The sequence below is a fragment of the Spermophilus citellus genome, assembly GCF_964194105.1.
Source record: "Spermophilus citellus genome assembly, chromosome: 12".
In the NCBI taxonomy this organism is placed as follows: Eukaryota; Metazoa; Chordata; class Mammalia; order Rodentia; family Sciuridae; genus Spermophilus; species Spermophilus citellus.
Genome location: NC_138198.1, coordinates 58,254,560 through 58,273,311, shown reverse-complemented (window position 1 = coordinate 58,273,311; position 18,752 = coordinate 58,254,560). Strand labels below are relative to the sequence as shown.

Below are 18,752 nucleotides of genomic sequence, written 5' to 3'. Positions count from 1 at the left end.
GAGCCCCCACCTGGGGCGCTGTCCGAAGCCCGCACAGGCCTGAGCTGTCAGCAGGCATGAGGCTGGGGGTGGGCAGTAGGACTAGGTCCTGGTTGAGAGTGTGGACTGCTGACCTCTAGCAAGTGGGGAGACTCAGGAACCTCCCTGTCCCCAGGACCCCTAGCACCTACTCTGGTCCTCCTGGCCTTGGGCAGGGCCTCCCAGCCCCCTGAAGAGTCTGTCAGCCCTCCACCTGCTTCCAAAACATCTGCAGGGGTGGTGACAGTGGAGAGCACCCTCCAGCTCCTGTAGGCGCACTGCAGGGAAGAGTCCCGCAAGCCCTGCCCCTTCCAGGTTGAGGCGCCGCAGCAGAGCCTCCAAGGGGCTCCCCCAGGTCTACGGCTGGCTGGGTGGGCAGCAGAGGCCACCCTCTAGCACCTCGTCCAGAACCTGTGGGGCCCACTGGTCGCTCCTGAGAAAGTGAACTGACCCTGCAGTCGTACATGGGGAGATGGGTGATGTTGCCCCACCCTACGGAGAAAATGGGGCCCCTAGACATCCCTTAGCCTACCTGAGAAAACAGGAACTGAGAGGTGGGATTGGACCCACGTGTGTTGGACACAGAATGCAGTGTGGAGCCCCACACCCTGGCACCAGAACACCTCGGCCCCAGGAGAGGCGCCTGGCCCTGCACCCCGCAGGCCTGCCCCACCTCCAGCCCACCCTCTTCCTGGGCCTGGCCTCAGCGTCCATCTTGCAGCCCACGTGCATCTGGTCCAGTCTCCAGGGAACAGGCAAATCCTCCCCCCAGAAGTATCTTGGGCTCCGTCCAAGGCTTCATCCTCCTGCCAAGCCGAAATCCCCGACTCTCGTGTGCCGAGGCCCGCCCTGCTCACTTCCTGAGGTCCAGTTCCAACAAGACCCAGTTCTTTCCCTTGAAGCAAAGAGTGACTAAATTCTGCAAGTAGGGGCTCAGCTGCTTCAAACACGTGCCCCCAGTGAACAGGTCCTTCACAAACTCGTCTCTACCTGTTCATTAGGGAGCAAATCCTCTGGGTCAAATAGGGTAATGGAAGGTTCCAGAAGTCCCCTCTCCCTTGCTGACGTTCGTAAGGGTGGGAGGTGAGCAGGCAGGTGGCCCAGGTCTCACCCCCAGGAAGGCTTTTACCCTTCCAGTGAAAGCCCAGGGCCGCCCTCTCTACAAGAAGCCCAGCAGCCCGAGGCCATCTGTCCTCAGTAGGACGCTCCAGTTAGTCCCACCAGCTTGTCAGAATCCCTTAATCCCAGCAGCTCCTGACTCAGGTTGGGGAGGGGCTGGGGAAGCTCACGACAGATCACTTTGGCTGGGTGGCTGGCACACAGGCTCCGGTCCTCCGGGTCTCCAAGGAGGCTTCGCCAGGCAGGTCCTCCTCGGCACAGTGCACATGGGCAGTTGTCTTTGCTTGCTGGTGACATTTCCTAACATTTCAGGGGGCTTGCCCTTCTGGACAAGGGTCCAAGAAAGCCCTGGGCTTACTGTCCCACAGTTGTGACACTTTATCCAAGACTGTAGCCCTCCTGGGAAAGGAGCCCTGCCATAGCGGAGCCGCGGAGCCAGCCTCTTCCATGAAAGCTGCTCCCATGTCATTGCTAAACTTGGCTCATTCCCCGGAGCTGGTCTGTGGAGGATGAGCTGTCAGGGGAGAGCCAACTTGGAGGAGAGTGTCACGAGAAGGCTTGCGGGGGACATGCCCTGCTCCCTGCAGGCCCTGGCCCCGTGCAGATGCCCGCTGAGCTCCATGGGAGGGCCATCTGCTGGCCTTGCTCATCTGTGCCTTCTGTGAGAACAGCTGGGAGCTGGGCTGGGGACACACACCAACACGGACAGAGGCTGAGGCCGGAGGAGCCGGGGGATCACAAGTCCAAGGCCAGACTGAGGGACTTGGTGAGACTCCGTCTCAACATTTAAAAAATAACTGAAAAGGGCTGGGGTGTGGCTCAGTGGTGAGGCTCCCTTGAGCTCAACCCCCAGCACAAAAACAAAAAATACTTTAGAGGCTGGAGATTCTCCAACTTCTTTCAACCGAAGCTGAAGAACAGGCAGAGCACTGCCCGGTTGGACCCCGGAGGTGGTTTTCTGTGTGGAGTCCCAGCTGGGAGGGCTGAGCGGGCAGCTCCACCTCCCAAGTCCCCCCTCTCCTGTGAAGTGGGGTGGCCAGAGGACCCCCATGCAGGGCGGGTGGGGTCAGGGAAGTGGCCCCTCTCCCAGGACACCTGCTCTGTCTGGGGTCCACCAGCCTCTGGAGTCCAGGGACTTCTGGGAGGCCAAGGCCCGTGGGCAGCTGCAGGGGTGCATTGCCCCTGTCCTGGGGTTTGCTTCAGGGTGGCCTGGGGGAGACTTGCCGGACCTTCTGGAAGCTCTGCCTTCGGAACAGGAGCTGCTGGAAGGGACAGTTCCTCTTCCGGAAGCAAGAGCCTGGGGAAGGGAGGCAGGGAGGCCGCCTGCCCCGGCCTGCGTGGCAGCCTGTCCTTGCTGTTCCCGTGTGACTTAGGCCCCCGCTCCGGGGCGAGTCCCTTGGGACCCAAAGACCACACTGCTTTGGACCTGAGGCTGGTGTCCAGGGTGCCCCACAGCTGTGAGCTGAGCTGTGTTCCTGCTGTGACGGTGACCGCGCCCATCCCCTCCAAGAACCTCTCAGGGAGATAGGCCTGGAGTGGACACTGGGTTCAGCCCAGACCCCGGTCAGGGTGGGCCACACTTCACAGGGTCTCCACAGGCTCAGGCTGAGTTCTCCCGACTTGTCTTCCACCTGGGAGGCCATTCACACGAAGCCCTTTTGGGCTGCCAGCATCCAGTGGCAGGTGGACATGCAGCCATGAACCCCTGTGCCCCAAGCCAGAGCAATGTGGGGAGGTGCCAGCCACAGAGCTTCTGGGGATCAGCAGAGGCTGCTGGTGACCACGTGCCCTCGCAGACTCGGCCCAGCCCTGCTTCCCTGGGCAAGGCCCCTAACCTCCACACCTCAGCGGCAGGGGGAAATGCAGTGTCAAGTCTAGTCCTCATGGGGTCACATTGTCCTCTGGCTCCTCAGACCCTGCCCACTTCTGTTTCCTTTCTTTGGGTTCCTCTAGAGGAAAATCCATGCCTCGTCCCACGTGGGGCAGCTCGGGGTCATGACTAGAATCCCACCCTGCCCTGTGCTCAATCCCGAGCTCTGCTGACCCTGACACCTGTTCTGGGTGGACCCGTGGTATCTAATCCTCCAAGAGGAGGGGCCTGTTGATCCCACCATCTGGGCTGGTTTAGCTCAGGTCTTTACATATTTTTCAGACCCTTGCTGATGGCAAAAATCCTGGCCATCGAGTCCCCTGGAAGTCACCTGGGGTCTCAGTTCCACCTTGTCTCCTTTGCTTCAAGGGACGCTCGGTGCTGAGGCGGAGGCCTGGGGTCTCAGGTGAGCCGAACCGCTAACTCCACACCCCCAGAAAGGGCACAGTGAGTTTCTGGAGCCAGTGCCCCCTGTGGCCTCCCAGTGTGTGAAAGGCACGGCACAGGTGCCCAAGCCAAGGTGGGGACGTTCCTGGGCACGGGGCTACATCAGCCCTCACTGGGAAGTGCCCACAAGTCACAGAGGCAGATGAATGAGCTGAGTAGTCCCCTGGGGACAGAGCACTCCGTGCCGAGAACGCTGCTCAGCTGCCGTGGGTGGCAGTGTGAAGAGGCCTTGCTGACCTCCCCTTGCAGAGAGGCAGTCCTGGGCTGTCCTGGGATGGGCTGCATCAATTCCCTCCTGGAGGCCTGGAGTGGACACTGGGGTTCAGTCCAGACCCTGGTCAGGATGGGGTCAGCCTAGGATCAAGGCGTCCACAGGGCCACTCTGCCCCTAGCAGCCAGAGCGCGGACGCTCTTCGGCCCCTAGTTCCTGCAGCCCCAGGCCCCCCTGGCTAGTGGCCCCTCCCGTTTCTGCCAGTCCAGGGCAACCTCATGCTAACCCATCTGCCAAGACCCTATTTCCAAATAAGGTCACGTCCGAGGTCCCGGCAGACCTGCCCTGGGGGGAGGCTCTTTCACCTGGCACATGGTGGCCAGGTGAGTTCCTGCGGGGCTCCTGCAGAGTGGGCATGCGCTGATTCTCCATCTCAGTGGTGGCCCTGACCTGGGGGCTCCTGCTGACCCAGCAACAGGCCATCCATGTCAGCTGCAGGGAATGGAGACGGCTACCCCTGCCTTGCTCTTGAGGCTCAGGGAGATGACCCCCGGGAGCCACACCCACAGGGCCAGGGCCCAGCTCCCACTTCCCAGAGCGATGGACAGTGCTGGCCAGGCCCAGCTCATGTACACTTGTGGGCATCTGTGGGATTTCCACAGAATATTCTAGAAGGCCCAAACGGGAGGAACAGATGGAAAAGAGCTCCAGACCAGAAGCTGGGCCCACCACAGTTCCAGTTCCCCACGGCCTCTTGGGTTTCATCCTTGCCACCAGAGGGCCCCTCCCCGCCTCTGACCCCTGCACTTGCTTCCCTTCCTCTGTGGCACTGATGAGAAGATCAGGGCCTCCAGATGGGGAGGAGGGGGTGGTGCAGGGACAAGGGGGCAGCTGGGCGTGCTTAGTGACAAAGCCCTGGGTCCCCTCTCCAGCACCACAAGAAGAGAGAGGAAATCTAAGGAGGTGCTCCTCTGCGGTCAATGGTGCAGGATGGACACCCGAGAGTGGCACCTCCCTGACTTTTTGGAACCACTTTAGATTTACGGGAAACTGGAGAGTGAATAGGACGCTCCCGTGTGACCCACCCTTGTTTGTAAGGGACAACGGTCACACCGTGAGCCCAATGGGCTCATGATAGGAATCAAACTCACTTTGTACAGGCCTCTCTGGCTCCTCCTTGCACCCAGTCCCCGTCCCAGAACCCCACACAGGATACCACATCACCTTCAGTCCTGCCTCCTCAGCCCGTTAGGTTTTGCACCCTGGGGCACCCTGTGCCCGGCACCCTGCACCCTTGCCCGCACCTCGGCCAGCTGTCTGGCAAGGCCACCAGCAAGAGTCTGCAGGCCGGCCGGCCCCTGCCCTCCTGCTGCAGATCAGCACCCTGTGGCCTCATCACCTGGCTGTGGGCCAGGCAAGGGGACGCAGAGAGAAGGGGCCCATGCCAGTGGCTCTGAGCCAAGTCCTTTGTTCCAGGAGCTCCCTACATGGACACTGTCACCAGTGGACACAGCCCTCGCCACCGTCCTTGTGTAAGTGGCTTATCTGAACACAGTGGCCTCCAGGTCCTGTGACGAGGCCTGACACAGACGTGTGTGAGTGCAGGCTCCCGTCATGGACTCCCCACTCCATTTTATCAGGGCTTCTCTGCGCACATGGTGTGTCTTGTGTGGGGGCTGTCCCCCGAACCACGCTCCCGCCCCGCTCGGGGTGGACGAGGGATTCCTTGGTGCTGGAGACCTCCACGGCACCAAGAGTCTGGGGAGAGAACAGACTTGGGGTGCAGGCAGGGAGCAGGAAGCCAGGGGCCGCTGCAGGAGCCAGGCAGCTGCTTCTCTGATGTCTCAAAATGGCGGCAGAGCCGTCGCCCCGCCGTGACCCTGGGGGTGCTCCCCAGCGGGAGACCGAGGGGCCTGGCTAAGGGTGCTTCCTGTCTCCGGACAGTGCCTGGCCCCGGGTCAGCGTGATCCCATGCGACCTCTGTGATGGCTCTGCCCGGCTAGGCCAGCGCCTTGGAGGGAACCACTGTTCCCTGATGGACCTCCCCCGACTTTGCTGGAGGAGACCCCGGGCTCCAGTGTAGTGGGCACCATGGGGACTGTGCTGCTGACCCCGCCCAGCCGGAGCAGAGGCAGCCTCATGGCTCTGACTCTGCTTCTCTGCATTCATTCTGCAGCAGCAGCGGGCCGCGGCTGGAGAGGGCAGGGCCCCTGCAGGGCACGAGGAGGTGCCGGCCAGTGCCAGTGAGGCTCAGGACCCTGCAACCAGCCTGGCTTCTGCGAGAAGCCTCCTGGGTCCCGTCTGTGGGGAGTTTGCATGGCCTTGGGCCCATGGTGTGGAATCCCAGGGGCCAGGACCAGGTGGGGAGCAGACACCCGTGCACACGCAGCTCTCGGCCTCCCGGAGGCAAGGGGGCCCCTCACGCTGCTTCCTCGGTGTTCTGCTCTGGGCCAGATCAGGACAGATGACAGCTGGGAGCCGGGACCCACTGAGAAGATGGGATGCTCCAGGTGCAGAGCCACGCCCCTGGACAGAGCCTTGGATGCATCCAGACCCGGGGCCTCCCCCTCACAGGTAGGTGAGGTTGGCCTGGTGGAAAACGCCGACAAACGAATCCATCACAGAGCCAATGCCCCCTTGGCGGGAGCCTGGAGGGGGTGGCACATGGCCACCAGGCAGTGGGGTCAAACAAGCTTTCAGGGTCTGCTCCTGTCACCTCAGACCATCTGAAGATGCCTCTTTGCTGCCACTGAAGAAAACATGGTTCCAGTGTCCTGTGCCAATGTCCTGTGGCTGCTGAACCACTGGCCCCACCCAGGTTGACTTAGCAACTACCTTCACTCACCAGCTTGCGGCCTGGAGGCCAGGAGTCCACGCCAAGGCCCCGTCCTGCCTCTCCCAGCTACCAGTGGCTCCAGGTGTCAGTGCCTGTGTCACTCTGCCTCTGCCCTCCTAGGGCCCTCTCTGTGGGACCCTATCTGTCTCCTCCTCTCTTACCAGGATGGTCTGACTGGACTCTGAGATGACCTCATCTTGATCCTCTCCTTTATCACATCTGCAAGGTCCCCATCTCCAAGCACAGTCACCTTCTGATGTCCCAGTGGACATGGTACTCTGGGGGCATCCATACCTGGCTCCCTGCAGTCTCGACGTGTTCCCTCCTCCCAGGGGACATTCCCAGTCTTGGTCCATGGGGAAATATCCTGCAGTGGGGTGGACAGCCTCCTCCACAGTGGTACCTGAGTGGGGGCAGCAGGGGGCCACTGGCCCTATCCAGACCAGAGGGCTGGAGACTTTGCAGCCACACGGCCCTCTCTGTACACCCCAACAAGGACAGTGCTCGGGGGTCTGTGCCCGGGGCTCTGTGCCTGGGGCTCAGCAGTCCTGGTTGCTTGGTCCGTGTCCGGATCAGCTGGCCCCCTGGAGAGGGAGCGCAGGCCATGAAGGGGGTGCTGAAATGGGGTGACCCTGAGTTCTTGGCACACCCCACCTCTCGAGCCTCCCGGTCCTCCAGTGACTTTACCCTTCAACCATCATCTAACCATTAACACTTCCCCCAAAACCCAGCCCCTGGCAACCACCTGGCCACTCTCTGTGTCAATGAGTTGGACTTTAGATTCCATGTACAAGTCAGGTCAGGCAGCCCTTGTCCTCCTGCCTCTGGCTTGTTTTGGTCAGCATATTACTCTATAGGCCCATCCACATCAAAGCAAATGGCAGACTCTGCTTTGTGAAGGCTGGATGCTGTTCCATTGTATTGTGCATGTATACCACAAATTTTTACTTCCATTCACCTACCTCAATGGACATTTAAATTGTTTCCATATCTTGGTATTTTTCATCCTGCTACAGTTAGCATGGGCATGCAGATAAGTCTTGGAGATCCCAATTTAATTCTTTTGGACATGCATGCAGAAGGGGGATTGCTGGACCATATAGCATAGTACTATTTTTAATTTGTTATAAACCTTCACACAATTCTCCACAATGGCTAAACCAAATTACATTCCCGCACACAGTGTGCGTTTCCGTTTCCCCAAGTCCTCACTAACACTGACTACCTGATGTTCAGTAGTAGCCATAGTGAGGCTGTTGTCCTGAGGCTGCCTTCGTCCGCCTGTGCTGCGGTAACAGACCACAGAACGTGTAAGGAAGAGAAGTCGGTTTCTCGCAGTTCTGGAGTCTGAGACATCCCAGGAGGAGGCCTGACAGCGCTGGTGTCTGGTACAGGCCCTGTCTCTGCTCCATCATGGTGCCTGTGCTGGCCCCCTGCAGAGGGGCACAGCACTGCCTCCTCACATGGCAGAAGGGACAAGGGTATAACCCCTCACCCCCAAAGCCCTTGGTGAGAGCCCTAATCCCATCCAGGGGGCTCTTCTGTCACCACTGAAGCCCTTCCCGAGGTCCTCCCTCTTCAGACCATCACGATGGCAATTAAGTTGTCACTCAGGAATTTTAGGTGGAGACATTCAGACCATGGCAGAAGTGATAGCTCAGTTGAGGTTTGGATTTGTATTTCCCCAATGACTGGTGATACTGAGCAGCTCGCCAAATACCTGACAGCTCTTTTTATGTGTTCTTTGGAGAAAAGAACCCTTGCCCAAACCCTTTGCCCATTTCTTAATATGGTTTTTTGTTTTTTACTATTTAGTTGTATGAGTTCATCATATATTTTGTGTTTTTATTTGTTCTTTTTGGTTCTTCATGACAGTAGAGACTATTTTGACATATTTATACTGACCTACAGTATATCTTTTTCTAATTAGGACCCAGTCTTGTAGATGTGCACGATAGTGAGATTCCTTGTGGGATACTCATATATATACATAGGAAAGTTAGGCCAGATTTATATATTTTGGATATTAACCCTTTATCAGACTTACAGCATGCCAATGTATCCTCCCATTCCATAGGTGACCTTCTCATTTTGGTGTGCAAAACCTTTTCCATAATGTAATCCCAGTTATTTTTTGCTTTGTTTTCTGTATCACATTTAAAAAAAAATCATTGCCAATACTAATGTAAAGGAACCTTTTGCCTAGCTTTTCTTCTAGATGTTTGCAGTTTCAGGCATTCATTCTACTTTGAGTTGGTATTTTTTACAAAGTGGGAGACAGGGGTCCATTTTCACTGTTTGATGGCAGGTATCTAGTTTTTCCAATACCACTTGTTAAGGATGTCTCCTTTCCCTACTGGGTCTTCTCAGAGCCCTCATGAAGGATTTATTGACCATGTATGTGTGGGTTGACTTCTGGGCTCTTTCTTCTGTTGCGTTGGTCTTTGTACCTTCTATTTTAATTACTGTAAATTTATAATACATTTGAAATCAGGAAGTGTGATGCCTGCAACTTTGTGATTCTTGCTCAATAGTTCTTAGATATCTGGGATTTTTTGTGGTTCCAAACAAATTTTTGAACAATTTTTTGTTCCATTTCTGTGAATAAACCACATGGGTATTTTGAGAGGGGATTGTTTTGAGACCATAGCAGTTTTGAGTGGTATGAACATTTTAACAACATTAGTTCTAGTCCATGAGAATGGGGGTGTGTTCCCACCTGCTTACCTCTCTTTTCACCCCTTTCATTGGTGTTTTACAGTTTTCAGGGCACAGACCTTTCACCTCCTTGGTTAAATCTGTGCCTGAGTATTCCTTTCTTTTAAGTGCTATTGTAAATGTGAGGTTTTTTTTTTTTTTAATTTTACAGATAGTTCATTATCAGTTTATAGAAACACAACTGATATTTGCATGTTGATTTTGTATCTTGCAACTTTGCTGATTTTTTAAATTAATTCTAACAGTTTTTTTTGGTGGAGTCTTTAGGATTTTCTATGTATTAAAATAATTAACTTCAATAGGAACAATTTAACACTTCTCCAATTTGGGTGCCTTTTATTTTTCCCTCTTGCCAGGATTTTGGAACTATTTGAACAGCAGTGGCAAGAGTGTCCATTCTTGGCCTTTTCCTGATCTGAGAGGAAATCTTCCAGCTCTTAGCCACTGGGTAGGATATTCCCTGTGGGCTTGTAAGACATGGTCTTTATTGTATTGGGGAACATTCCTTCTGTACCTCATCCGTTGAGAGTTTTTAAGCTTAAAATGATGTGGATTTTTGTCAAACAACTTTTCTGTATCTATTGACATGATTGTATGATTTTTTTTTTGTCCTTCATTTTGGTAATGGGGTATTTTACATTTACAGATTTCTGTGTGTTGAGCCCTCCCTGCAACCAAGAATAAATACTATGGGACCGTGGCAGGTGTCCCCTTCAGTGTGCTGTGGAATGTGGTCTGCTAGGGAATTGTTAAGGGTTTCTTTCTGCTCACCTCGTGGCAGCCAGGAAGCAGAGAGAGAGAGGTCTGGGGGACGGGGCCAAGGACAAGATGCACCACCGTGGCCCACATCCTCCACCCAGGCCCTTCCTCCCGAGAGTCCACCCCCTCCCAGTAGCTCCACCATCCTGGGCCATGCCACCCACACAGGGACCTTGGGGACACTCTGGATCCAGTACCCCTGGACGTACTGTGCTCATGGTCTTCTAATTTTCACTAGTCTCCAGGTATTTTTATTTCTCTTTTGGTTTCTTCTCTGATTCCGTGATTTTCACACATGTGCTGCTAAATTTCGCCCTGTTTTGGATTGTTCCCTTTTCTTCCAGTTCCATCCACTGTGGTCAGAAAGACGTGAGTTCAGGGTGAGGAGATTGGATCAGACTCACTTTGTGGCCTCGCCTGCCATCTGTCCTGGAGAACGTTTTGTGTGTGCCTGGGAAGAAAGTGTGCTCGGGGGTCAGTGGAGCGCCCGCCGAGCTGCTCAGACCCATGCTGTTGGCTTTTCTGTCTGTAAGGTGTGGCCATTGTGAACTGGACTGTGCAGGACCCTACTGTGATTGTACCGCCATCTACCTCTCCATTCATCTCCACTAACAGGCACACCTGGGTGCTCTGAGGTCATGTGCGTGTATGTGCAAAATTATTCTATCCTTCCTATGAATTGAATGCTTCAACTTCATCAAATGACCGTCTTTGTCTCTTGTGAGAGCTTTCTGACTTAGTTTACTTTGATATGAGAATAGCCCTCCCTGCTCTCCTTTGGTAACCCTTTGCATGAAATATGTTTTTCTCTCCCTTCATTTTCATCCTGTATGTGGCCTGAAAGCTGAATTTTTTGGTACACATATAGTTGGATCTTGTTTTTAAATTTATTTCATCATCCTCAATCTTTTAACAGGATAATTTAATTCATTTACATTAAAAAAAAATTGATAGGTCAGTACCAACAATTGGCATTTTGTTCATTGTCTGTCTGTCTGTCTGTCTCTCTCTCTCTCTCTCTCTCTCTCTCTCTCGTTTCTTTGCTCTTTATTCCTCTCTTATTCTCTCCCTTCATGATATGATTTTTTTGTAGTGGTGTGCTTTGATTCATTTTACCTTTTGTGCATCTTGTACAGGTTGGGTTTAACGAGTACCATGAAACTTACATGAAACAGCTTCTAGTTATAATAATCTACATAATTTGATAGCAACTTTATTTCAGTCACACATAAAAATTACACTTTGATTCTCTCATATTTCATGTTATTGATGTCACAATTCACATTTTTAAAATTCATATCTACAAATAAATTATTGTGATGATAGTTTTTAATGATTTCATATTTCAACTTTTACATTGGAGTTCAACATAATCAACATGGCACCATTGCAGCCTTAAGAATATTCTGACTTTGACCATATTCTTGCCTTAATCAGTGAGCTTCATGTCTTCAGAGCCCTTCACGTGGCTCTTTGGTGTCTTTTCATTTCATGTCCTCCCTTCAGCATTTCTCATAAGGCTGGTCTGGTGGTGCCGAGCCCCTCCAGCACCTGCCTGTCATTTCTGAAGGACAGCGTCCATGGGTGGCCTGCTTGGGCTGAAAGTCTTTTCATAGCATTTTGAATACATCTCCCACTCTTTCAGGCTTGATTAGAAGCACTCACAGTCATCTGGAGGGGTTCTGGTAGGTGATGACTTTTTTTTTCTTTTGCTCATTTAAATTTTTGTTTTTGTTTTTGGCCTTTGAAACTTTGATTATAGTGTATCTCTGTGAAGACCTCCTTACTCGTTGGAGTTCTTTAGGCTTCTTGGGCCCTGATGTCTATCTGAATCTTCAGATGAGGTGGCTTTTCTGCCATTGTTCCTTTGGGTTAACTTTCTGCCCCTTTCTCATTCTGTTCCTTTCTGGACATTATAATGTGTCTAATGGTCACTTGCTGGTGTCCCATGACTGCCACAACCTATTTTCACCTCCTTTTCATTGTTTTTAAATTTTGTTCCTTCCTCTACTGGGTAATATCAAATAATCCGTCTGCAAGCTCTCTGACTCTTCTGGTTGGCCCAGTCAGCTGTTGACGCTTTCTATTGAATTTTTCACTTCAGGCTTTATATTCTTCTGCTTGATTCCTTTTTTCTGGTCCTACCTTTTTTACTGAATGTCTCATGTACAGCTTTCCTGATTTCATCTAGCTGATTGTATTTTCTTATAGCTCACTGAATTGCAAGGTGATTATTTTGAATCTTTGCCAGGAGATTTGTGGCTTTTCATGTATATGGGCTCAGCCTGTATATGGGCTTTCTCACGTAGATGGGCTTCAATTTTTTCTTTTGGTGGTGTCATGTTTCCTTGATTCTTTGTGCTCCTTTCAGCCTTTTTGGCACTTGCCCTTCTCCAGTCTTTTCAGAAGAGAAAACACTTCACCAGTAAGCCTGATTTGAGATTACGTGAGGGTAGAGTGTTCTCTCAATTTTTTTCTGTGGGTAGACCTGCTGCTCCCCTCTTGTCACTTCTTTTCTTGGGTTCCTGTGCCTCCCATATCAGTAAAGCCATGCTTGGTGCTGAGAGACAACCGCTTATTTTTTCTAGGGTAGGTCCCTAACAAAGTGCTCAAAGTCGAGCACCTTCTTGCTAACCTGTAAAGCCCAGCCAGTTACTAGGGTCTGTGTTTGCTGCTGCAGTCTCTATACTCTCTGCAAGAGCTCAGCAAGCCCATGCACAAGGATGTGTGAGATGTTGTCTGCAGGAGGAGGGATCCAAGGTGTGGTTGCATCAGTGGGCTGTGGAGGTCTTTGGGTGACTCATCCTGCAAGGGTCAGTGATGGGTTTCTTGGTGGAATCTGTCAGCGGGCTCCAGGGTTGTGATGCTCTTGAGAATCACACACACTCTTCTTCCTGCTCTTCACTGTCTCCCGGCAACCCATCCATGCTTCTCCCTTCCTTCCGTGTTCTGGGTGGGATGAGACAGTGGCCTCCTGGGCAGCATATGCAAGACTGGGAAATTGGGTGCTCATATCATTCTCACTTGGCCCAGGAGTAGAAACTGCAGTGCAATCAGGCCCCCCAGCGCCACGCTGTGCCACTCTGGGGAGAGATTCTGTGGATAAAGGAAACCACTCCTTTCAGTTTGCCTTCTTCAGGACGCTCACTCTGGGACTTTTTTTTTCCCATTGAGATGGTGTAACTCAACTAGTCTCTGGGGCTCCCACAAAAGTACTCTCATCCATGGTGGTTGCCAAAATTGGTGCTTCTGTGGGGAGGTGAGAGCTGGGGCCGCTGACCCCGTCACATCGCTGATGTCATTCCTGTCCCTTTTCTCTTAATTTGTAGGGTCAGCTTTGACATTTGCCAAGTTAATTTAAATAAGTTGGGTTTTACTTTAGCAATGTGTGATATTGCCCTTGACTATTTTTCTGTTTTATTCATTTATTTTGTTTCAACTTATAGGTTTATAACATACCTTAATGTCTGTTTGCACACACCAGCTTTGCCCACTTTTGACCTTATTTCTTAATATTTCAAAATTAGCATAGCAACTCGTAGAGCTTTATTCCTAAATGTATTTTTAAATGTTTGTTGTGATCCTCAGAACATCCCTTCTAGGTATTTTGAAATGTATTCGGTGAAGACATAGAAGTTTCTTATTGCATGCTATTTGAAATTGTATTGAATTTGTAGACCAAACTTGGGGAAAATTGACATCTTTGCCATAAATCATCTCATTCATAATTAAAATATTTCTTCATTTATTCTATTTTATCCATAAAAGTCTTTAAACTGTGTGTATTTGTATATATTTTTATTAATCAAGTTTCAGAGAGAGTTGCAGTACAATAGGAAATAAATGCATATGTGACTTAAATACTTCTTTGCATAGCTTTTAGGTTGAGGACTTTTATGTGGAGGTTTGCAGGACTGACTGTGAACTGGCCAAGAAGGTCCACAGCAGACAGGGCAGGCCGTCAGGAAGGGAAGGTCCCAGACAGACCAATCTCCAGGGGGCGAGCTGAGCTCCTCTCCTGCCCTCAGTTGCCTTCCCTAACTCCCCTCCCTGGTTTCAGACCTTCCAGCAGATTGAGCCAGGCCTGCCCGGAAGGTGGCGGACAGTCTCCCTTTGTTAAAGTCAGTGGGCCATGGACTGTGGTGACACCAGAAAACTCCAAGCAGCCCCCTAACGAGTGTTTGATTGGATAACTGTGCACAGCAGCCCAGCCTGACACCTGACCAAACCGTTGCAGAGTTCTGATTGCTTACCAAGTTGTGCCCCGGTTTCTATTTGGTTACTGCACTGTGGGGAGGAATGTTGGTTTTTGCAAGATGGTCTTGTATCTCAGTCATTTCCTGAATTCTTACATTTGTTCTAATAGTTGGTCTGTGGATTCAGTTCAATGCTCTATATTGGTAATGATATCCTCTGAAAATTATTTTACTTGATCATATTATCTGTAAATATTTCTGGCTAATAAGATTCTTCATTCTTTGTTTTAATTTTACAGTATTATTGGAACACCCAGCAGTATGATAATTGGTGGTGACATCGTTGAGTGTCTTTATCTCTGACGTTAGTGAGACCCCGCCTAAACTTGTATCAGAAAGAGCATGCTTGCTTTAGCCATGGGCTCAGTCCTTTAAGAAAGCTTCTTTCTGCTCCTGTTCTCAATTTTTTAACCATGAATTCATTTTGAATTTTCAGAAGTGTTGCTTTTGTGTCCATTAAGAAAGTTGTGACATCAGCCCACTGCTATGTGAATCCCCTTACAGATCCATTAATGTCAAACCACCCTTGGTTTTCGGCAATAAAGTCTAGTTGATTATGATGTATTCTTTTTTTTACTGTGCTATTTCAGCTACTTAATAAATCTTTTTAATAGTTTAGGTCTATGTTCACAAGTAAAATTGATTCATAGTTTTCTCTTCCAGCCTTATTTTATTGAAATTAAACTTACCCTAACTACAAAATGTTTCAGACTATCTTCTTTCTTTTTCTATTCTCTACAACTACTTTTATAAAATACAGATTACCTTCTCCTTCAAGTTTGACAGCAATTTTTTGTACAATTTTCTGGGCCAGAACCTTTTTGTGGTTCTACTATAAAAATGCCATATATTGGGGCTGGGGATGTGGCTCAAGCCGTAGTGCGCTCGCCTGGCATGTGTGCAGCCTGGGTTCGATCCTCAGCACCACATACAAACAAAGATGTTGTGCCTGCCGAAAACTAAAAAATAAATGTTAAAATTCTCTCTCTCTCTCTCTCTCTCTCTCTCTCTCTCTCTTTCTAAAAAAAAATGCCATATAACATGTCATATAATGCGTAAGAAGGCATTTTTCTATTACATTGAGTTTTTAATGCACATGAGGCTGACTGTGTGATGTTGTGCAGGGTGGATTTTGGCTATTGACTAACAATTAAGGTCGGGGTCATTGCATGCCTGGACTGGTGGGCCAGCCTCCACCACGGGTGGTACAGGGACGCGTTCTCTGGACCCCTTGGAGAGGCAGAGCGGTGTTGGTCTCAGTTCCTCACAGCCTCTGCTTTCACCCCCAGGACACACGGGGCGGCTGCTGAAGTCGCTGTGCTTCCTGAGCCTGTCCTTCCTGCTGCTGCACATCATCTTCCACATCACCCTGGCCAGCCTGGAAGCCCAGCACCACATCATGCCTGGATACAACTGTGAGTGTCCCAGGGCCCCTTCCCTCTGCTGTGTGGGTGTTTGGTGACACTGTGCGTCACTGCCCACGTGGATGTCTGCACAGTAGTTTTATTGTGAGATTCTGAGTGTGCTTTGGTCACTTTGCAGCCCAGTGTAGTGTGCGCATGTCTAAGAAGCCCTGCAGTAGAGGGTGGGATCACGAGGAGGCTTAATTAATGAGTCTCTGGGTTCCTCTCAGGGCGTGAGGCCTCATCATCGAGCTTAACCTAAAAAATCAAGATTCACGTACAGTTCTTGGAGTTTACAGCAGGAAGAGATATGCACAATCCCTGACCACCAAACAAGAACTCGAGGTTGAACACAGTATGTAGGTCATGTGACGGTGACATCAATCGTGTTATGAACCATCACATAAGGTCTCTTTTCTCTTTTGGGGGGAAAATGTGGTCTAATACAGGAGTTCTCAGTGGCATCACAGGGAAGTAAGATGTTCTACACCTATAACATTTTGAACTTGTGATCTGAAAAAAGTCAGCGTATTTGTGCTTTGTTCTGAGAGTGTTTTCCCCAAACCAGGCTTTGGTTCTTATAGGACGGGTGATTGTCACTGGAGAGGAACAGGAGCCTCCCAGGTGCCTGAGCAGAGTCATGCATTTCCAGTTAGGCCCACAGGAGCCCCAGGGAGCCCCAGGGAGCCCCAGGGAGCTCCAGGGAGCCCCAGGGAGCTGGAAGTAGACCGTAATAGCAGCTCACCTTGCCAGCTTCTCTTTGAAGGACCCATTTGTGGCTTTGAAATTCCCTGAACTTTCATAAGTACAAGTACCACTGAAATGAAGTTGACATACCCTCCCTGTAAAATAAAAAGATGAAAACTTCTCACGGGTCAGGGACTATTAAGGTAAACACAGCCCGGGACCCTTTACTAGGACCTGTGTTCACTCCTCGCCGCGTGGGTGTTAGGCGTACGCAGAGCTGCGGTGGTGTGCATTTTGGCTGTTGTGCTGAGTCCGGAGTCCCTCGGGTGGCAGTGCCTCCCACAGTGACTTTTTATTTCAGTCCTATAACTGCATGTCTGGCCCTTGTTCTTAAAATTCACCCGTTTAAAGATAGAATTCAGTGGGGTTTGGTCTATTCAAGACTACAACTGCTCACAGCGCTAGTTTCGGATGTAGTATTCACACACTCAAAACCCGGATCCAGGAGTAGTCTCTCTCCATTTCCTTCCCAGCCACCCCAGGCTACCGCTCGTCTCATCTCTGTCTTTTTTACCTATGCTGGACATTCTGTCTAAATGGATACAATCTATGGCCTTTGTGTCTGGCTTCTTTTCTTTAGCATAACCTTTTCAAGGCTCATCCATGAAATAGCATGTATCAGTACCCACTTCCTTTTTCATGATTGAGTAATATTCACTTGTTTACATGTGGTTTAATGTTGGATAAAAGCCAAATATCTTTCTATCACTGAAGTCTTGATAAAACAGAGTTTAAATCATGGCATTTGAGCTAGATTATAGTGATAAAAAGCATTGATTATATTTGCTAGCTTCACTCTTAACACAGAAATTTAGCAACAATATTTTATAGTGCTTCGTAATCAAATATCATTGGCACATTTCATAGTGAGCTACTCTGGGACACTAAGGGCATACTTTATAACCACAGTGTTATCCAAACAAAAGAGTTTTTCAAGAATAATGAGTTCTTCATCACCAGAGGTATTTTAGCACAGAATACTTTGCTTACCAACTTATAAGAGTTTAAAAACTGAGTTGATTAATATCTCTCTCTCCTTTCTGCATAAGTTCAGATTGCTGAGTGATGTGGAAGGATCACTGGAGAGTGTCCAGCCTAGCAAGTGTAACTCACCATCTCTACTGCCTCAGGGAGTCTAGACATTTTTATTTTTATCTACAGTAAGGGTTTACCACAATTCTGCAAAGAACAAAGTAAAATTGCAGAATGGAGTGTTAGAACAATTCCCCTTCTCTGGTTTGCAGCAGTACTCTCTGTGTTCTCTTCCCTAAGGTAGAGACAGGCTCACGCAGACACACAGCCATCTCTTCTGTTTTGTCCTCCTTCTGAACAAGGATCAGAACACACAGATGCTCAGATGGGACCTCAGGTGTCGGAGTCTCAGGTGGGGCAGGGTAGGAAGGGCTGGCCTCTGGCATGCCTGTGCCCAGACTCCTGCCAGCCCGAGCGTGGGGCCTCAGGTGCCCCAGCACACCCCTTCCTGAGTGCTGTGTCTTCTCAGTGCGCCATAATGCCCGTGGCTCCGGCAGTGCTGCTCTCGTTCTTCCTGCAGTGTACCTCACATGTCACAACCTAACGTCGCCTCCCTTCCTTTCTCTTCTTGTCCCCAGTGAAAACGCTCCTGGCTCACCAAAGCCAGCGGAATGGGCGTTGTGGCAATGGGCAAGCTCTGTTCCTACAAAGTTAAATTCCCACTCAAGCCCGTTTCCATCAGTGCCCAAGTTCCCATTCGAAGTGCCAGTGTTTCTGATGAGTGATCAATAGGCAGGCGAGGTCAGGCTGAGCTCAAAGGGAACCTGAGTTCTTGGCATCCGGCCGGAGCCCTGTGAAGGTGAGTTCATGGGCATCACGAGTTCCTCCGAACCAGCAGCGTGGGTGCTCGTGCTGGCCCGCCGCGGTGCGCTGTGTGTTCCGTTTCATGTGCAGCATTAACATGAACACATTCTTGAAAAAGGATAAAAGAGAAGGACAAACCAGCTCCAGAGCTTTGCCAACCCGTGTGGTGGCCAAGATTCACACAGACTGGGTTTTCAGCCCGGAGCGTCTGTAATGACCAAGTTGTGTCAACTCCTGCTCACCGCCAGGCGGGCAGTGGAAACCGCGGCCTTCCACCCGGCTGACTTCACTCTAAGGTGCTCTGCATGCGTCGTCTCTCCAGCAGCTGCAGTGACGTCCAACCCTCCTGGTTGTGAACACACACTGATGTCACACACACTGTTCTTCTGATGCCCCAGGGTTGCTGTTCAGCTTTGCTGGTGTCTGCAGATACAAAGGAACAAATCTAAATGAAGAAGAGTGCAGCTGCCCTGGTCCTGGTGTTGTGGGTCCTCCTGGTGTTGTGGGTCCTCCTGGTGTTGTGGGTCCTCCT

At 50.7% G+C, this 18,752-nt stretch overlaps 1 protein-coding gene across 1 annotated transcript in view; it reads left to right on the top strand.

The window, feature by feature from the left end:
• The window catches only part of LOC308632044 (piezo-type mechanosensitive ion channel component 2-like), a gene marked incomplete at both ends in the record, with an annotated part of 215,161 nt that overhangs the window by 11,704 nt on the left and 184,705 nt on the right, over positions 1-18,752 (top strand). The window contains 1 exon segment of the mRNA XM_081263701.1: positions 15,524-15,649. Coding sequence (XP_081119827.1) covers positions 15,524-15,649 — 126 coding nt within the window.